The following is a 19,176-nucleotide window of genomic DNA, read 5'->3' as shown; positions in this document are numbered from 1 at the left end:
ATTATTCTGTATAAATAATTAATGTGAATTTAATTATTTAGGCTATAGTATCATATAGAGATATTAAACTATAAATTACAAGCAAATTTTAAATCTTGTAAAAAAAAAAATTAAAAAAATGTACTTATGTACTTTTCGCAAGGGTACGCAAAGTGCTAATTGCTCATCTTGCAATTTATAGCTTGTACGGGCTTTGAAGAAATACCATTTCTGAGCGCCATAGTATCTTGATCCACGAAATGGATTTTCGGGGAGAAATCCGCGTGAGTCGTTGACAAACCGAGCAAAAGCATACCGTAACAAAAGCCTACCCTCTTATGTCAAACTCTCTCTCTAAACAAGTCACACGTATAAAAGTACGCACACACCTTTCAAAATTTCAACACGTTTCAGAGTAGTTACATTCAGACCTCAAATTATGAGTCGGCAATACAGTTTGGGTAGCGACACCAACATCCATAAGGTGATAAGTCTATCCTATACCTCGTCTGTGCCTATACATTCTTGATTAGTCGAAATAACTCCAAACAACTTATAACTGGTAAACAAAATCTCTATTAACTTTAATCCCTCGTTCGAGTCGATTGAAAGGATTTATTTTCATTGAAATTAAGGAAACAATTAAGGCTCATATTTAAGAATTTGTGTTACAGATGCCGTTTTAATTCGAATACAAGCTTGAAATTCATAAGACCTCAATATATTCATCATTTGTGTATTGTAAACGAATTAATGCTAAAATAATATACCTTTCTTTCTCAACATAAAACGAGTACTTTAAACCGAACATTATAATTTCCAAAATTACTATTCTTAAATCGTACATTTACCGTTCGTAGATACACCATTGAATCGACGAGCGCTGGTGTCTTATTCCTAAATTATACAGGGCGTCCATTTTAATAATCACCACAATCTTTTGAGGAGAAATGTAATCTGATAATTTCGGTTTTCCGAACCGAAGAAAGGTAATTTCAATACCTTCATCGCGACGATTTAATCTCTGCTGAGAGCTAACAGCTTCCAATTAATAATTTCTTTTGTTAACAATTTTTCCCTAAGTCATTGAAAAACCGTGGCTATTATTGCGATAGACACCCCATATATTAAAGGTGTTCACAATTGGCAAACGGGTTAGGTTAGACCTACGGGTACGTTTACAGCCAATTTCAGTATGAGTCCGCAAATGCAGAGACTTTGCAATATAAATTTTGTAATAACCCGACTCTGAACAGAATTTCCAAACGCGTCAGCAGACTTGTCGGTTATCATGTGTATCGCGAGAGTTATTATTTACCACGTTCCGACGTGCAATAATTTTAAGTGATAGTCGATGGTAAAACGACCTTTGTGAAGGCTCAGTGTGCATGCGCTACGTGCACTGGATCGAGAAAGTGGTGTTACTTCACCCGAGGCATATGACGGACGTTGCAAGATCCGTTTTTAATTTCTATAAAGATCGGCAGCAAGAACTGGCCAGATGAAGGTAATTCGATGCGGCAAGGCAGGAAATAAAATTTCGCGCACCGAACACCTCCGATAAGGAATGATCGCGAAGGTTAATATTCGCCTGTTTCACGAAGAGACTAATTGCTTTCATGGTGCTTTGTTTATTATAGACAGTGCACATTTTAATCCCCACTCTCTCGCATTGTGGACGAAGGCTTCTTAGCTTCACTATAATTTCCTATTAAGGAACATTTTATCCACAATTCCACGTACAGCCTTTGTCTTTTTAAAAAGCTATTCAAATGGGCGGTGTTCCATTTTATAGAAAAAGGGAAGACTGAGAAAGGACACCTGTTATCTGTCAAGTAATGAAAATCTCATCTTCTTGCCTCCTTGCAGTGGAGCATAAATTTGCTACGCTTTGTTTTATGCCGTTAATACTTCATAGTATTCGATGTCGTATTTTCTTCTTCCCAGTAATTCTTGAGAATTCGGTATTTCAATTTGTGCACGTGCACGTGTCGGATGTACGATTAAAAATAATATATAGGATGATCTTTAGAGACCCGCGTACAGTGCGATGGAATCGATGTACATTGACGGATGATTTTTAATTGATATATTATAGATAATGTCAGATGATGATGCTGCATTGGACTCGATGGATACCGAAGAAGATATTTTTTCTGGAAGAACCCGTAGTCTGAGCTCCAATGCTAGGCGGGTTAAAAGTCTACGTACTTTACGATCGCATTCGAACACTACTCGCCATATATCTATGAATAATTTAAGCGTACGCCGTAGTACGCGCAATAGAATGCAAACATATGATAATCTTAATACTAGCTGGATTTTAGGTGAATAATGCCTTTCAAGTATATTCCGACATAAAGTTACTTTATCCCTTACTGCACTGCATAGTTGATGCTATCAATCTTTTATCAGAGACTATAATTTAGTAAACGAATAAAGATGATTGTTTCATGTGCGTACGATGCTTTTAGGAACGCAAACATTGAAAGGTTATCCTATGTTTCAACAACATGGCTCTTCGTCCGATAAAGAAATGGGGGACGAAGTTCCCGAAAGGAAGCGCGATCTGAGAGAGCGCATGCCTCTTAGGTCGCGCGAGAATCATCCTCCCAACAAGAATTCGTCGAGGCACATTAGGGAGAGAGCCGAGCACGATCGGCAAAACAGTAGAGAGCTTAGAGGCAGAAGCGATCGTGACCTTAGGGAGAAAACTGAACAGGAGAAGGATATTAGAGATCTTAAGGATAGGCAAGAAAGAGAAAGAACAGAGAGAGAGCATAAAGATAAAGTAGAAACTAGAAGTAAAACGACCGAGGAAAAGGATGTGAGGTAAATATCTGCTTTATAAATGTAGGCTACGATCAGGCTCGCGCATCTGAAATGTTTGCTTTCTAGAACAAGAAAGTCTGATAGCCCGTGTAGACTGAGAGAGGGACCCGTGACAAGGCTCGGTGGAAATGTAGTCGAGAAGGATGAGAAGCCTAAAGTGGAGCGCGTCGAAGGTGACGAAGGTAGCTCTCAGGAGAGCGAGAAAGCAGAAAACAATGATAATTCTGAGAACGAAGATGTAAATAATTTTCTGTAATAGTACGAACAGATACATATTTTACTACGAATTCTCAATATAAAATATTTACAGGGTTACGAAGATATGTATACGCGCATTAAACGAACTAGAAGAACAGCGCAGAGGCAATTACCAAGGGGTAAGAAATTTACAGGTTTGATGCTCATATTTAAGCCATGAACTTGGTCATTTTCTTTGTTTGGAAAGAGTGTACTGATACTATCTATATTCAATTATCTTACAGTGGTAGATAGTGATTTAAGCGAATCTTCTGACTCTCCGGGCCCTAGAAAGTACAGTTTACGTCAGAAAAAGCCAACTGTAGATAGATTTCAAGCGAACGTAGAGCCAGTTCAACGATCTATAAAAGCATTTAGGAGTGTTCTTAGTAATTCTATGAGAAGGCGTAAGCATAGAAGCAAAAGTACAAGTTCTAGTGATTCTAGCGATTCGGAACCCCAGCGCTATGATAAGAAGAAAAGCAAGAAAGCAAGGTATGATCTGAAGATGTATAAATAGTTTCGACGAGTTTAGAGTGCATCTGCAGTAAGCCACTGATCTTGTTAATTCTATAACAGGCAATCGGTAATACCTCAAGGTGGACCACCTGATCGTAAAGCAGACATAAATCCAATCACTTTAGATACCAACATTAGGTTCAACGATGTTGGCGGTTTAGAGTCACATATTCACTGCCTTAAAGAAATGGTTGTTTTCCCAATGATGTATCCAGACGTGTTCGAACGTTTTCACATTACTCCACCAAAAGGAGTGCTATTTCACGGCCCACCGGGTACTGTATCGCATACCTACATAACTGTATTAATCATTACACTGTGCAGTACATTAATAGTATCGATCAATATATAACCAGAAAGCAAACAGTATGAATTGCTATGATTAATGCTAAGTATGAAATATTTGCTTAGGAACCGGCAAGACGTTAATAGCTAGAGCATTGGCGAACGAATGTAGTCGGGGCACTAGAAAGATGGCGTTCTTTATGAGGAAAGGCGCGGACTGCCTATCCAAATGGGTCGGAGAATCAGAGCGCCAATTACGATTGTTGTTTGAGCAGGCTCAACAAATGAAACCGTCCATAATATTTTTTGATGAGATAGATGGCCTCGCACCTGTTAGAAGTACGAAACAGGATCAAATTCACGCCAGCATTGTGTCTACACTTCTGGCGCTTATGGATGGCCTCAGTGATAGGGGAGAGGTAAAGCACCTTAAACTATTATTGCTCAACACGCGAGACTAACTATCGTCTGTTATTCTATTGGCAACAGGTTATAGTTATTGGAGCAACAAATAGAATAGATGCCATCGATCCAGCACTGCGCAGGCCGGGTCGCTTCGATCGGGAATTATTTTTCCCTTTGCCAGCTATGAAGGAAAGATTAGAGATATTGAAAATCCATGTCAGCAAATGGAAAAACGCCCCGGCGGATCAGCTGTTAGAAGTGTTGGCTGAGAAAGCAACTGGATACTGTGGTTCAGACTTGAGGGCTTTGTGCACCGAAGCGGTCTTGCAAGGACTGAGAAGAACGTATCCCCAAATATACACGACCAATAATAGATTACTCTTAGATCCTGAGCGAGTCGAAGTGAGTTGTTATTAATGTACGCCAAGCAAATCATAAGTTAATGAAATTCTACGTCGCGCGTGCTTTTCACAGGTAAAGAAACGAGATTTTTTACAAGCCAGTTCTATACTTGTACCATCATCGCAAAGAGTATCGCCCTGCTCTCGCAGGAAATTACAACCGTTTATAGAACCTCTGCTAGGACCTCCGCTGGAAGTGTTGCTCGGCTCGATAAAAGGGATATTTCCGCAAGGAGTCAACCCGGCTATGGCAAAGTAAGGAAGTTTCTGATATCACGTTTTAACGCATTGCTATTCTATTAAACGCTCCATCAGGATAAAGATTACCAAGGGAATACATCGTCCGAGGCTACTAATTTCTGGAGGGAATTTATCTGAAGGTCAAGGGCCACACTTAGCACAGGCACTACTGTACCATATGGAGCATCTACCGGTTCAAACATTAGACGTTAGCACTCTTTTTGCGGAGAGCGGGCGATCTCCGGAAGAAACTTGTGTACAGGTTTGTTGCCGATAATAACAGTAGAAATCCTCGTTTAAAATTCGTCTATATTAACGTTCGTATTGTAGGTGTTTAACGAAGCTGCCAGGAATGTGCCGTCCATAATTTATATTCGATCGATCGATCAATGGTGGCCGCTTGTACCCGAGACCGTGAAAGCGGTCTTTCTGTGCCGTATCGCAGCGCTTGATCCCTCATTGCCTATTTTAATTGTAGCCACGAGTGACACAACATATCAGGACCTCCCTAGCCAGCTGCGAAGTCTTTTTAGCGAGCTTCGGGGAGAAGTCTACTGTATGGAAACACCAACGGCGGAGCAAAGGTCGACATTCTTCCGACCTATATTCATGATTCAAAGCGTAAAGCCACCGAAAATAAAGGCCTGCAAAGTTGAAGTGTTAGAAGAGCTTCCACTAGCGCCGAACCCTATGCCAAAGAAATTATCAGACGAAGAGAAGAAGCTGTTGTACGAGAAAGAAGAAGTTTCATTAAGAGAATTAAGAATCTTCTTGAGGGAAATTTGCGCGAAACTTGCGAGAAACAGGCAGTAAATATGTTTTTATACAGCTCATCGGTTTTTCTTGATTATGTATCGCGAAATATAATTGATACCGAGTGTCTGCGTTACAGATTCTTTATGTTCACGAAACCAGTGGACACAGAGGAAGTACCAGACTACAACATGATAATAAAGCAGCCCATGGATTTAGAAACGATGATGACGAAGATCGATATGCACTGTTATCTTTGCGCTCGAGACTTTCTTGACGACATTGATTTGATATGTAAAAATGCATTGGAATATAATCCCGATAGGTCGGTACATTCAATACGTAGCATTTATATCATTAAATCCATTAGTAAAGATAGTTTAAGACTCATTAATAAAAACTTACGCTCATATTCAGAAAAATATATTTAAACATTAAGCGTAACTGAGCACAGAAATATTTGCTAAGTTTGTATTCTTCGACTTCCATTATGAATTATTTCGAGAGTTTTTAATATTTTCATATACGTTGAGATATTTTGATTTCTTGGTTGAAAAACAGATTATTAGACTTGTATCTTACACGCTATTATTTATATTTATTTGTATAGATGTTTGTTTATCATGTTTGTGGCACATTTAGACATATAAATATAAATAATGGAGCTAAAGTTTATACTGACATTCATATTGTGTGTTTTCATGTCAGCTTACGCGATAGGCCTTCCCTTGGAATATTGAAGAGGTAGTTCTGACATTCCTGTTTATCCGTTGCTGTTGTCGCTCCGTAGAAACAGTGGCCTTCAATCTCTCATATACACTTCGCTAGTTCCATATATACATATAAAGGAAATTATATCATTGAAGACCACTCACATTAGTTCACATTGCTTCTCATTAGTGATGTGCTTTTCTGCCATTCAGTATGTACATGCCCTATTCTATTTCTTCACAGAGATCCGGCGGACAAACTGATAAGGCATCGCGCATGCTCGCTTCGCGACAACGCGTACGCGTTAATAAAGGCGGAATTGGACTCTGATTTCGAAGACAAGTGTCGCGAGATCTCGAAGAGCCGCAGAGTTGTCGATACCGTTTGCAAGAACGAAGCAGAAAGTAAGACCCACTCGAAACCAGACCTGCCTGTATCTGCCACCGAGCGAGCGGATAAAAAGGATACCGGAAGTCATAGTCACTCTTTGGTCGTAAATGGAAGGAGATACGGTAACTCTAGAAAGCGCAGAATACCCGCCTGGGCCCGAGGCTACGTGAAGAAAGTCCATAAAAAGAAGAAGATCGCGTTCGACGAGAGCGTGACTACGCCCGACAGCAAAGTCTGCCTCGCCAGCGAAACTACCAGCATCGATTTAGAAAAGTTCCAAGAATTCGAGACGGAGGCGAACAGCGTTCTGAACGGGCATGTGGCTCTCTTTGACAATTCCGACTCGGAGAATGATTCGCAGAACGAGAACTCGAAGGATGCGCAGGGAGCGCAAAGCAATAACGTCGCCGATCAGCGTATCGAGGAGCTCGAGAATATGGAGATAAGTTACACGGAGGAAGACAAAAATCCGGAAAACAGCGGCTCAAACTCGTCCTCCAGGCGAGAAAGTATGGACGAACTGTCGTTTGCCATTGAAAGTGATTCTAGTCCAGCCAGATTCGAAGAGAACGAGAAGCTCGCGGTGGATAAAAATGAGTTGGAGAGCGCATGGCAACATACTGTTAACGTCACGAAGGACTTCCCTGTCGAAGTATTGTGCGACATTTACGTGCAACTGAGCCGATGCGTAGGAAAATATGCTCAGAGTTACGATAGAAAATCACTGCCAAAGGTAAATATGTTTTAATCGACTACGCTGCTCTGTATTTATTTATTCTCATGTGCATGCTTTGATACTTTTTTCAATTCGCATTCAATACGCAATTTTTTAACGTTCATCCATTCACTATGCCATCTATTTTCATCTGGTAGGACGTAGAGAGTATAATGTTCCTTATAGCGTGAAGTATTTGACGATTTTTAATGTGTATAGGACTTGCTCAAGGAAGTGAAAAGATTTGAAGAGTTCAAGACATCGTACGAGAAAGTTCATCATGTCGCTAATCAAACCGACATGGTATAAGTCAGGTTGCTTTCTTTATATCATTCATAAAACTCTTTTGTACATTTACACCGAACGATGGTTATCGATTATTTCTGTAGAATTACACGGTAATTTGAAATAGTCTATTCTGTTCGTAATTCGGTAATTTGAAAAGTAATTCTTATCGTATAAATATTTATGAGAAAAGAAAAGGCAAATAAGATAATCGCGTGTTTGAATTTCGATGTTTAAAGGCATGGTAAAGTGTAACTGTGCATTTAACTTCCAGAAGAATGAGTATTACGTATAGAGGTGATAGAAAACAATTTGAACCATTCGCCTCAGCTTTTGAATATGAAATTACAAATTATTGTAACAATATTGGCTCCGTTATTTATAATTATTAATGGCTGAGGATTATATCGCTCTTTGGACATCGCTTGAATGCCAAAATTTCGATACATCATTCGCCAATTCTACGTTCTCCTTTAGTTATAATATTTATTTAAAAGTTAGCAAAGAAATACACCATAACCGAATTAATGAATTAATTATCGTAAGGATTATAAACAAATTGGTTCTCGTGCAAGTTAAGTTTACTTGTAAAAGTATTTTGGGTTAATTTATGCCTCAGAGTGGTATACTATCTCATAATAACAAAGCATTGCAAACACTGGTTATACAAAGATGATGGTAATTTAATATATGTACTTAACTATAGTTTCTTTACATACAGTATGTTACGGTACACTGTGTCAAATTATTTTGCTGTAATTTCACACAGCAGCGCTTTGATAAATCGCTATCGCATAAAATCCGTTAAAAATTCTTCACGTGCGCCAGTTATTACTTTGGATTTTTACAGTCGTGTATAGGGTTCGCGTTTAAAAGCACGCGTTCCTTGTTTTAAAAGGCCTTATTGTTTTGAAATTAAATGCAAAGCATTACTCGTAAGAAAAGATAGATTTTAAAATTCGATGATTTAACATTATTTTGTAATCCTTTTATCGAGAAATGTACATTGCAAATCATAGTTTCGTTTACTAGTACCGATAATGACTATATGTATTAGCTCTAATTAATTATTAATTCGATGAAAGCTTATGAGTTCGCTTCATAGAAAAGAATATTGTAAATACATTCCAAATCATACAAGCAATGTTGTACGTTGCATATTAGGAATGTCTGGCTTTGTACATAATTTATTTTTAGCAATAATTTGTACCAGATTTCAATACTGATTATTATTTGTTATATCATTTTCTCAGTTTATAGGTTTTATTTGAAGCGCTTAAACGAATCGGCACATATTCGAAAATATTCATAATTGAAGATCGTGGAATAATTTAGTGCACTAAATATGTATAGTATACCTACTACTTGGAATAACATCTGGCGCAGTGATTCTTTATGAATGCATATGAAAATTACTCGAAAAGTAGGGTAGACATATAATTTTTACGATGTTATTCATAATTAGTATTTGCTGTTTATGTTAATATATTTAATTGATTATAATTATAACACGTAGCTGAATTATATTTAAGTAACTGGTTGATTGATTTTACTTATGGTAGGTGATATACAATCGAAATGTAATTCTTACTTTTCAAATTATTTTGACCAAAGCTATACGCCATAAGCAAAGTAATTACAAATAGGTTTCCATGTGATCGTCAGTGCAAAAGTGGACATAATTGAAAGCTCTACTATAAATGTGAAATACCTCGGTAAAAATCTTAAATAGATACAGAGGGAGATGTGTCTGTATAAATCCTAGCGAATATTTAAATGTAAAACTTACATTCTAGATTCGTATACTGGTTGTGATTCATACCGTAACTGTGAAAGGGTAGTTACCAGATAATATACGTGGAACGAAAAGAGAATTTTGATGCGTTCTAGAGTGCAAGTAGTATGGTTTCTCCTGTTATAATCGATCACACGCGCAGTATTCATTTGTGCGAAAGCTGTGCGTGCAAACGAATATCATTATTCGGTTTTAATTACTTAGATAGGTACAGAAGTAGGATACGTACATTCGATTATATCCAAGTTTAGTACGGACAGTAAGGATTTAGTATGAATTTCTTACAGTCGAGCACGTAATACACAATACTATGAAGTTCTTAAAAGAATGCTATGTGATTAACAACTAATACTTGTCTTAGGAATATGACATGCCATTGATAGCATGGAAATGTAACACGATATGGTCACGAAGTGACGTCGAATTGTTTCGCACTTTGTTATTTTCGTGTTAACTAGGATTTCGAAGTATGAGAAATAAATTAATTATCGCGATAGGCACACATTTGATTTGTAAATTTATAAATGAAATCATAGCTGAATCTTTATATCATTATTGAAAATTTCGTAGAAGATAGAAATGAAAAGACTGATCTTTAGAAATGCTCACTATGTAGTATTTATTTCTCTGTATGCCGCAGTTTGCGTTTAGATTGAATTAGCAATGTAATCTTCAATACCCCCATTACGTGATCCTTAACAATGTAAATACCAAATTTCGAGATGAAGGAATTTTATATGCGTAATTTTACGAACATAATTCATAGCTATGCGACTAATGCCCTAATACATGTCCCATGTCTTATAGTGATACATTAGAATTATAGTAATCGATTTAAAACAATGATAATTTATAATTGGAAATTAAATTGCACAAAGATAATTCATCTTCTCTCCTCGTTGCAAATTAAGTAGTGCCCTTCAAAAAACTCAAGTGGCATATTTAGTGAATAATTCATTACCACACGCAAAGTTGCTTCCACGTTTAATTGTAAGATGTTCGAATTGTTCCATGCGTATGTATTAGCTTAAATTTCGAAATGTACCGAACAGTAAGAAACTAATGCTACAAGGTCTTTTACATGAAAATAAGAAAGAAATATTTCTCACTAACTTCATTAAACTTCTTAAAAATCATTTTACAACAATTAACGAGCATACTGAGGTTGAATTTTTTTTTAATAAAGCTTAATGAAATTGGTGAAATGTAATATTGTACCTTCTATTACTCAGGTACACGTCTCTTACAACACAGTCAACATCGTGCAAATTAGTGCACGATAGATAGAGAAATTGAACCGAAAAAGAGATAGTAAAAATACAATTACCACTGCGTAATATGATTTGCTTGTTATATAGAGCCCTCTTACGACTTCTAACGTACGCGAAGTTTTAAAAAAAGCTGGCTGTAACATTGCTTCTAGCTTCTAAAGACTTAATGAAAATTTCGGCGATACAAAAAATTCTTTTAAACCTGCGCATTAATATTACGGCCCGTACTCGCTCGCTTCTCGCACCATCCATTCGACCCGACAATGTAATCTGTTTAATTAATTCGAGCACATTATCGCTGACATTTGCCAAAGAAGTTATGTAATGCACCTCGATAATAAAAAATTCAAATATTAACCTTAACGAATAGTAAATGACACAGCAAAGTCACGGATGCGATTAACGAAGGTATTAATCGAATTATCGTGACTTTCCTGTTTCCATTGATATATTTTACATTCCACTTTATACCGAAGATCCGAAACTTGTAATTATTCAGAGAGTAATTTCTGGTGCTATTTTCTGAGCCGCTGTCATCTCTGTATTACCAAGAACATTGCAAATATACCATGTAATTACGTGTAAATTATATTAATCGAGAGGTTCTCGTAACCACTGCCGTTTGAACTAACTACTATAATTACTTTGCTAAAGTATTCAGATAATGGGAACTTGTAACGCAACTGCCTGCAAAGAACACATTGCGCCAGCGTTCGATGTGTATTAACAGATTTGGCGGTTCGGTGTGATCTTTGCAGGACAGTAGGTTTAAACATATGGAGTGGATGTGTAAAAGATACGGGAAAATAAGCAAAAGAGCATACACTGCCTTATTTATTTTACCATATAGGTAATACATTTTATTGTCATTCATTGTAGCATAATAAATTGAAATTTCGTAATGTACCTAAACGCATTACCTTCTCATAAATCCTGTCAAATCGCCCTCTCAACCTCTAATTGAATTCTATCATTCGAGTTAATAAATTTAAAAGTCTAGAATACGATGAAATAAAAAGTAAACCAATGTAAATATTTAGATTCCGTTCGTTCCTTTCGTCCTGAAGGGAGTTAAAGGAGAGTTTACCGCGTATTTCGTAGCATACGAATGTCGCTCTACATCGCGGCTCAACGGTTCGTATGTTTCGTAACGGTGGGATCGGCGGAACGTGAAAAATAATGAAATTACATTGCGAGTGGATTTGAACAGCCAAGCAGCGTAGAAAAATTCCAGTGAAGCTCACAGAAACTCACGATGCACGTGGCCATCGATCGGGCGCATGTTTGATCTGGATCACGGCGGATGGAAGCGCGAGGAGCGGGCGAGTGTGAAGAATCTCGAACGGTCTAAATGAGAAATACGTTGGACGGGTATGCAAAATAAAAGCTCGAGCGGTCGTTTCACGAAAGATGTCCGGCGCGAAGGATTTCTCATGCATCGGAGGTCTGGAAAAGCACATCAGAGTCGTGAAGGAGACGGTCCTGTTCCCGCTCATGTACGGCGACGTTTACGCGAAGTTCAACTTGAAACCGCCGCGAGGCTTGCTCTTTTACGGGCCTCCTGGTAAACTAATGCGTTCTATGGTTCGTAGTGAAACAGAATCACGTGGAACCGTGATCCTCCGATTGACGATCCTCTGCTTCGCAGGCACAGGGAAGACCCTCGTGGCCAGCGCCCTGGCCGTCGAATGTAGCAACTCCGAGCGGAAGGTTTCCTTTATATCCCGCAAAGGCTCCGACTGCCTTAGCAAATGGGTCGGCGAGAGCGAGAAGAAGCTTCAAAAGATCTTTTCCCTGGTTAATATGCCTCGTTCATTTTTCACCGTATTGATTACCGATATCGATGCTTCCTACTTTATCAATCGCGCACGATCGCCTTATGATTTCTATACGTTCGCAGATTCGACGTGCATACGGTAGTGCCTCCATAAGTGAAACGTTTCGTGACTCCAAGAATGCTAACGCGCCATCGACACTACTTCGTTTGTAGTTGCCGCGGCGAGTGGGGAGACTGAGTACGAGTGCACCGAAATTTACGGCTTGCTCTCAGTCCCTCTCGCGTGCCACCGCAGAGAATAAAGGTCTCTGCACACATATCAGTTCCGTGCCAGTGGTAAGAAGAGATACCTTGCGCTCTGTCCCCCTTTTTTTCTTACTACTGCACGCTGACACAGAACTGATATGTATGCAGAGACTTAATAAATTACCTGCCACACAGTTGAAACTGACCGGTTCCGAGTCGGTTTCAATTTTGGAGGTAATACTGTATGTGCTAAGGCAGCGTTTCCCAATTAAATTTTGCCACGGAACCCGTTCAAATTCACTAAAATTTGACGGAACCCCGGTGACCAATTTGGAAACGCTGTGCTAAGGGATAATTGAAGATTAGTTATTCCAAATTCATTTCTTTGCGAGGAATCATCTTCCCGTTACTTATTCCAGATTTTAGGCAATACTCTGCGGGGAGATTGTAAATATAGGAGGTGAAGATGGTAGCGTAGGGAGTGACAGGGAGTAATCCCCCCTTTTTACCGAATTTTTCTACCAACCTCGAAGACCTTCACCCTTAAGTATCTTTGAGACTTAACCACTGCCTACGAGAGTCCAAACTCGATTGCCGGGCTAGTAAGTCACATCTGATGCCTGCCACCCAGGCTCACTTGACTCTGCCAGGCTTAGGAGGCGAAGGAGGTACTCGAGCCTTACACTTATGCGAAGCAGACAGGGGACACCCTTATCTAACTCCGATATCAGACACCCTCACCCTCCATTAAGCCTGGGTGCTCAGGATTCATGAGCTAGCTCGGGACCCCGAGATCGCTAATTTCCGTCCTGAAGACATGCTTCCAGGGGTTAAAACACCCATGGAAGCAAGCCTTAGGCCCTGGGCCCAGTATTTTGTATGAACAGTCTCTAATCCTCACTTGACGGATGCAGGATCCAGCCGGATCCATGCTAAATGTTCATGCGTAACTTAGTATTCATATTACATCTTGAAGGAGTTTAGGATTTTAGATCATGACAAGATCAAATTCTAATATAAAAGCTTATTCTGTACGTGTGAAATTAGAGTAAAATGGATAATGGTCACTGTGTTCGAGCTATCCACCTTCCAGGGGTTACATACTGTGGTAGAGAGTAAAAGTATAGCCGCAAAGGTCATATTCTACTTCTCCACACGGTGAAAGTTGCGTGGTTGAAGGAAATCTAGCAAAGCACATACTTAGGCCACTCAAGTGCAACGTGCAATCTCCTCGAGAATAAACATCACCAAATGTGTTTTGCGCTACTCATTACAGGATCACACGGTCCACACTGTCCCTCTCGTATATTAGTACATTCAGACTATGCAGACTGCAGAAAATAGAATGTGTCCCTGGCCCCGCGCTGTCAAGCGGTGGGACCCCTCACGCACCGCTTCCCCTTCCAACCGTCTCTTTCCCACACTGTATTCGCGGGATATAGCAGCATTGGCTAGCTACACAGCGTTGCCAGAAGTAGGGCCTCATATGACGTAGTAGGGGGTAGTAGAGGGGGAGCAGCTATTGGAAGTTGAAACTCGCATAGGGCGAATTCCACTTACCCCCAAATTGCCTGCAACGCCCGTGATTTTTATTAAGGTAGCTTTTTCCTATACTCGACTGGCCGCAACGTAAAGAATTTCAAAGTCGATTTTCTCGAAAATGACGGGCGATATCAAAAAATTCTATTCCTTTTTCTTGATTTATTTAATTGTTATAAGTCGAAAAGAAACAGTAACTTTTTTTTATATCGTGCTTCATTTTCGAAAAAATCGACTTTGAAATTCAACCAGTCGCGTATAGGAAAACCTGCCTTAATGAAAATCACGGGCGTTGCGGGCGATTTGGGCGTACGTGGAATTCGCCCATAGTGTGCACAAGTCGTATTAGTATATATAGCTCTGTGCATGCGAGGATTCTCTCTCTACTATTCCCTACTATATCATATAGGACTCTACTTCTGGCAACCCTGTACGTATCCCTGACAACGCGGACGGGACTGGCGAGTGACGGGAGTGCCCTGCTTTAGACAGCGCTGCTCTAGCCACTCTACTGCATTAGTATCTCCACTTCCTCCTACTTTTACGACCTCCATATTCCCTCCATCCACTACACTATTTCCACCCAGAAGCTACGCAACACGAGGCGTCCAATTCCTAAACTTCCTACCACCACTGAGCCAAATCTTTCAGGCTCAACAATCGAAGCCCTGCATCATCTTCTTCGACGAGGTGGACGGTCTGGCGCCGGTCAGGTCCAGCCGGCAGGACTTCGTGCATGCCAGCATCGTCTCTACTCTCTTGGTCTTGATGGACGGCTTGGAGAACAACTCGGAGATCATAGTGATCGGGGCAACCAACAGGGTCGATGCTATTGATCCAGCTCTAAGGAGACCTGGTCGCTTCGACCGAGAGCTCTACTTCCCCTTGCCATGCTACAGCGCTAGGAAGGAGATCCTCTCGGTACCACTGCTCCGCCAAGAGTCACTCCTCACTTCCCAACTGTTGGATGTCTAGCTAATGTTGATCTTATGCGTGCCGGTAGGTGCACATCAAGGGCTGGAGGCAGAAACCGCCACAGAAATTCTTGGCCTATCTGGCGACGAAGACTGTCGGATTCTGCGGCAGCGACTTGCAAGCCCTTTGCGCTGAATCGGTCATGTGCTGCGTCCGGAGGAACTACCCGGAAATATACACAACCAACGCGAAATATCAAATCAACGAGCGACATATTAAAGTAATTAGAACGAAGATAAGAGCACTTTAAAGAATTCGTAGCGTAATCCATAGTGCACTGACTGTTGTGGAGAAATAACTCTGCAAGGGGGGGCTAAGATGTAGTTCACTGAGAGTTGTAGTGTTACACGCGGCAAAGAAAGCCAGGTAAACGATACTAATTATGCGAATACCTTGGTATATCATGCATGGAATGCGTTTGGCTGGGTGGAATCGTTTTGCGCAAGTTTCGCCCTTTTGCAAAATATAGCACGATGATGGATGGCTCGAGGAACGTTGAATTAACCCTTGAGGAGCGTAAGTCGAGATTAGCATACATTCACCGAGGTATATTGGTGTTTGTGCAATGAGAAGTGGCTGGTATGTTCGCCTGGAGCGACTTGTTTAATCTATACCCACTGGAGGGGTATACAATCAGAACCGATAGCGTTTCATAAAGTACTGCAAAGGAGAATGTGCTCCCCAAGGCAGAGAGAAGTTTCTCAATAGAGGCTTTGTACACACTTTTTGAATAAGTACATCCCAAAACAATCCCTTTCTCGAGATAGTTATTTCCTTTCTTATTTAATTGCTAACTCCTTGAATCTTTAATCGTTTTAACGAAAGTTCCGTTACAATAGGTCGAGAAGCAAGATTTCTTAAGGGCTCGACAGAACATCATGCCAGCGTCCCATCGCGTTTCAGTCACGCCTGTAAAATCTTTGTCCTTCAAGATTCAGCCTCTCCTTCAAGACAATTTGTCACGCATTCTATCGGAACTCGAGATCCTTTGCCCGGCAGGAATGTTGGTTTGCGACGTCATGTGAGTATTAGATCGTGACTGAGTGAAAGACTAAATAGGCTACAACATTTTCGACACGTGCTCGATGACCCCGTTGAATATTATACGCCCAAGTTCCTTTCAGCAGCTTGCTTTCTTCTTTGCTAATATTTTCCTAGGAACTAAAGCTTTCAATAAGGTGAGATGGGGGTTGATTTTTGTTATCAGTAGTTTGTAATTCATGGAAAGTGTTGAAGGATCTCTGTTATAGTACTGGCAAAGCTGCGTCCAGGTCAACCAGTTGCCCAAGGATTTTATTGTGCGGCGACGATGACTCCCACACTCGTCATCTGGGGCCAGCGTTGCTGCACACGCTGGAGCATCTTCCTTGCCACATGTTGGACGTTACGACTTTGTTCGAGGAGACTGGTAGAGCCGCTGAAGAAGCCATTATCCAAGTAACCTAACAAGACAATCCGTGCAATGCACTGGGATATTTTATTCCGTGTTATTGGTTATTTCATTGTTAACTCGGCCACAAAATGATAATCATTTAATTAAATCCTGTTGTTGGTCGCGCTGCTTATTAGAAGATGAAGATGGCTCGGCGAAGCCTGCCGGCGTTGCTCTACGTTCCTGATATCATGGTTTGGTGGTACTTGGTGGACGAAGCGGCGCGTGTCGTTTTCACGTCTTTGCTGCAGGGTCTAGATCGATCGGTGCACTTGTTAATTTTGGCTACGGCCAATTGCTCGCAGGAAGATTTGCCAGCAGATGTAAGGAATGCAATGGATTCATACGTGATAGTGTATAGTAGTCAGGGCAATAAGTAGCGATAAATTTTGGGAGCAGCAACTTTTGGGAAGTGGCAAATTTGGGGAAGCGGTAAATTTGAGGTAGTAATATTGAAGGTTTTAATGCGTACTTAGTGAATTACAATATGTTAGGAAAAAAAATAGAAAGGGGATATAAGAAAAAAAATAGCAGTGTACTGACAAAGAGAATAGAAGTCTAAATTTGAAATGTAAAGAAAGTGGAAGACACTTAATTTTGATGCATCGAATAATAAAAATTGATGCAATTATTATTCATGTGTCACGGATTGTACTCATCCCCCGTTTTGTCGTTATCAAATTATTAGATCTCCTGTTTATTCGACCAACATCAGGGCGAAGTGTTCGAAATTATGCCTCCCGGAGAGCAGGAGCGTGAATCATTTTTCAAGCAATTGTTCCTTCACTCGGCGTCTGACATCGAGTCGAATCAATCCTCCCAAGGTACAGCGTCACGATGAGTTTTGAAAACCCTAATGCTATTGTTCAGCCTTTCTCTTGAATTCTAATAAAAAAAAAGAAAAAGACTACCACACTGCAGCTATCAACTTTTCGAAATTAACATTCTCTAGCTGGAACAGAAGCATGGTGGTAAAAATTTTCTTAAAATAATATTACATTTTTCACCCACCCATTTCGCATTAAAACAGTGGATTTCATTCAAACTGAAGCGAACCCAAAAAGGACCCAAGGCGGAGGGAGGAAGCGGAAGTCAGCAGGGCAAAGCAACTCCGCAGAGAATTCTTCGACGCGTAAGTGCACGATCCTTTACTCAACCACCGCAAAGTGTCTATAAAGCACTAACGATACTGTCCCGTCGGCAGAAGAGGTATCGTCGCGAAGGAGCAAATTCGGGTCGAGAACGCGCAACAAACTTTGCACCGTGCGATCAGCCCAGTTGATGACGGCAACGAAGTCAAGTAATACGCATCGAATATCGATTTACAATCACCAGACACGTAAAAGTAAAACGATCTTCTCCCTGGTCAGAAATTACCATTAAACGGAAAACCAGCGGGTCTGGCGAAGGGCCATTATCGAAACGGGCGAAGAACGTGCCCGGAGGGAATTTGTCCTCGTCCAGCAACGAGAAGTTAACAGATTCCGAGGCGGAAGAGCTGCTACAGAAGATCACCGTGGCGACAGAAACTTGGCCCTGTCACGATCTAGAAAGCCTCTACGCGTCCCTCGAGCTGACTTTGGAGAAGAGCGAGGAGGATTCGTGCGCGGCGGTGGAGGAATGCCTCGGGCAATTCAAGGAACTGAGGAAAGTGAAGGTGCACGTGAAGAGGGAAGAAACTTGAATCTCTTCGAATTTTTCGGTAAGCAGAAACGGTACCCCGTGCAATTCCACTGGCATCAGTCGGCGCCCTTTCTCCCACCCGATCTGTAATTTTCAGTCGTTCGCCATTGCAAACTAAGCTGCTAACGAGCACCTGCTAAAATCTGATCGTACTTGCTCAGGTGAAATGGAAGCACGATATCAAATTCTGCTGATACTGCATTCTGGCTCGCTCGCTTCGAATAGTTCTTCGTGGTCGTGCGTGTAAGCGTTACGTGTAGTCCTGCCAATTATTATCGTCCATTTTGATAAATATACTTTGTGAGATGGATACGATTGTAGATATTCAATGGGTTGTAAAGTGAATTTGCAATTGCGTTCAATGAGGTGCCATTTTTGTTAGAAGAGTATGCAACCCCGGCCGGCGTGAATTACGTGAAATTTCCGGAGCATTACACAGTTGAGACTTTGCTGTGTGTGAAATTCCACATTCCTGAATTAGGAGGCATTTTACCATTTTTTATTTTTTGTCTGCGTATTACTGCTTTTTGGGCTGCTGAAATTGGATGTTTTAATTTGCTCCGCGGACCCTGTATTTACTTTGGATATCGAGATGCAACTTGATACCGTTCTGAGGTGTCGAAACTTCCTGAACCCGAGGCGAGCTTAATTATTTCGGTTTGTACAATGAAACCAGTACACTTGAACGGGCTGTGGTCCCGTTTCG

The 19,176-nt window shown here is 40.6% G+C and overlaps 2 protein-coding genes across 4 annotated transcripts; both read left to right on the top strand.

The window, feature by feature from the left end:
* Window positions 1-1,132: 1,132 nt before the first annotated feature.
* LOC143367545 (ATPase family AAA domain-containing protein 2B-like) lies at window positions 1,133-8,540 on the top strand. Of its 3 annotated transcripts, none has more exons than XM_076809500.1 (16): window positions 1,133-1,486; window positions 2,078-2,306; window positions 2,454-2,811; window positions 2,878-3,049; window positions 3,122-3,188; window positions 3,294-3,543; window positions 3,628-3,842; window positions 3,979-4,271; window positions 4,342-4,659; window positions 4,732-4,913; window positions 4,974-5,160; window positions 5,229-5,707; window positions 5,791-5,976; window positions 6,360-6,395; window positions 6,606-7,485; window positions 7,687-8,540. In XM_076809500.1, the coding sequence occupies exons 1-16, from the start codon at window positions 1,481-1,483 to the stop codon at window positions 7,774-7,776; spliced, it is 3,948 nt and encodes a 1,315-aa protein (XP_076665615.1). In that variant the 5' UTR covers window positions 1,133-1,480; the 3' UTR covers window positions 7,777-8,540. The 3 variants fall into 3 exon arrangements, with proteins under 3 accessions (XP_076665615.1, XP_076665614.1, XP_076665616.1); XM_076809499.1 differs by having other exon boundaries at window positions 3,122-3,203; XM_076809501.1 differs by lacking the exon at window positions 6,360-6,395 and having other exon boundaries at window positions 3,122-3,203.
* Window positions 8,541-11,818: 3,278 nt separating this feature from the next.
* Window positions 11,819-19,133, top strand: LOC143367274 (ATPase family AAA domain-containing protein 2-like). The gene is made up of 12 exons (XM_076808909.1): window positions 11,819-12,382; window positions 12,467-12,615; window positions 15,032-15,301; window positions 15,384-15,575; window positions 16,195-16,376; window positions 16,606-16,792; window positions 16,925-17,110; window positions 17,476-17,611; window positions 17,818-17,919; window positions 17,992-18,087; window positions 18,158-18,489; window positions 18,568-19,133. Exons 1-11 carry the CDS (start codon window positions 12,229-12,231, stop codon window positions 18,469-18,471), a joined length of 1,968 nt encoding a protein of 655 aa, XP_076665024.1. The 5' UTR covers window positions 11,819-12,228; the 3' UTR covers window positions 18,472-18,489; window positions 18,568-19,133.
* Window positions 19,134-19,176: the final 43 nt, after the last annotated feature.

Source organism: Andrena cerasifolii, chromosome 3 (genome assembly GCF_050908995.1).
Source record: "Andrena cerasifolii isolate SP2316 chromosome 3, iyAndCera1_principal, whole genome shotgun sequence".
NCBI classification, from domain to species: domain Eukaryota; kingdom Metazoa; phylum Arthropoda; class Insecta; order Hymenoptera; family Andrenidae; genus Andrena; species Andrena cerasifolii.
The sequence above is the reverse complement of the archived record's forward strand: the minus strand, read 5'-3'. Positions and strand labels throughout refer to the sequence as shown.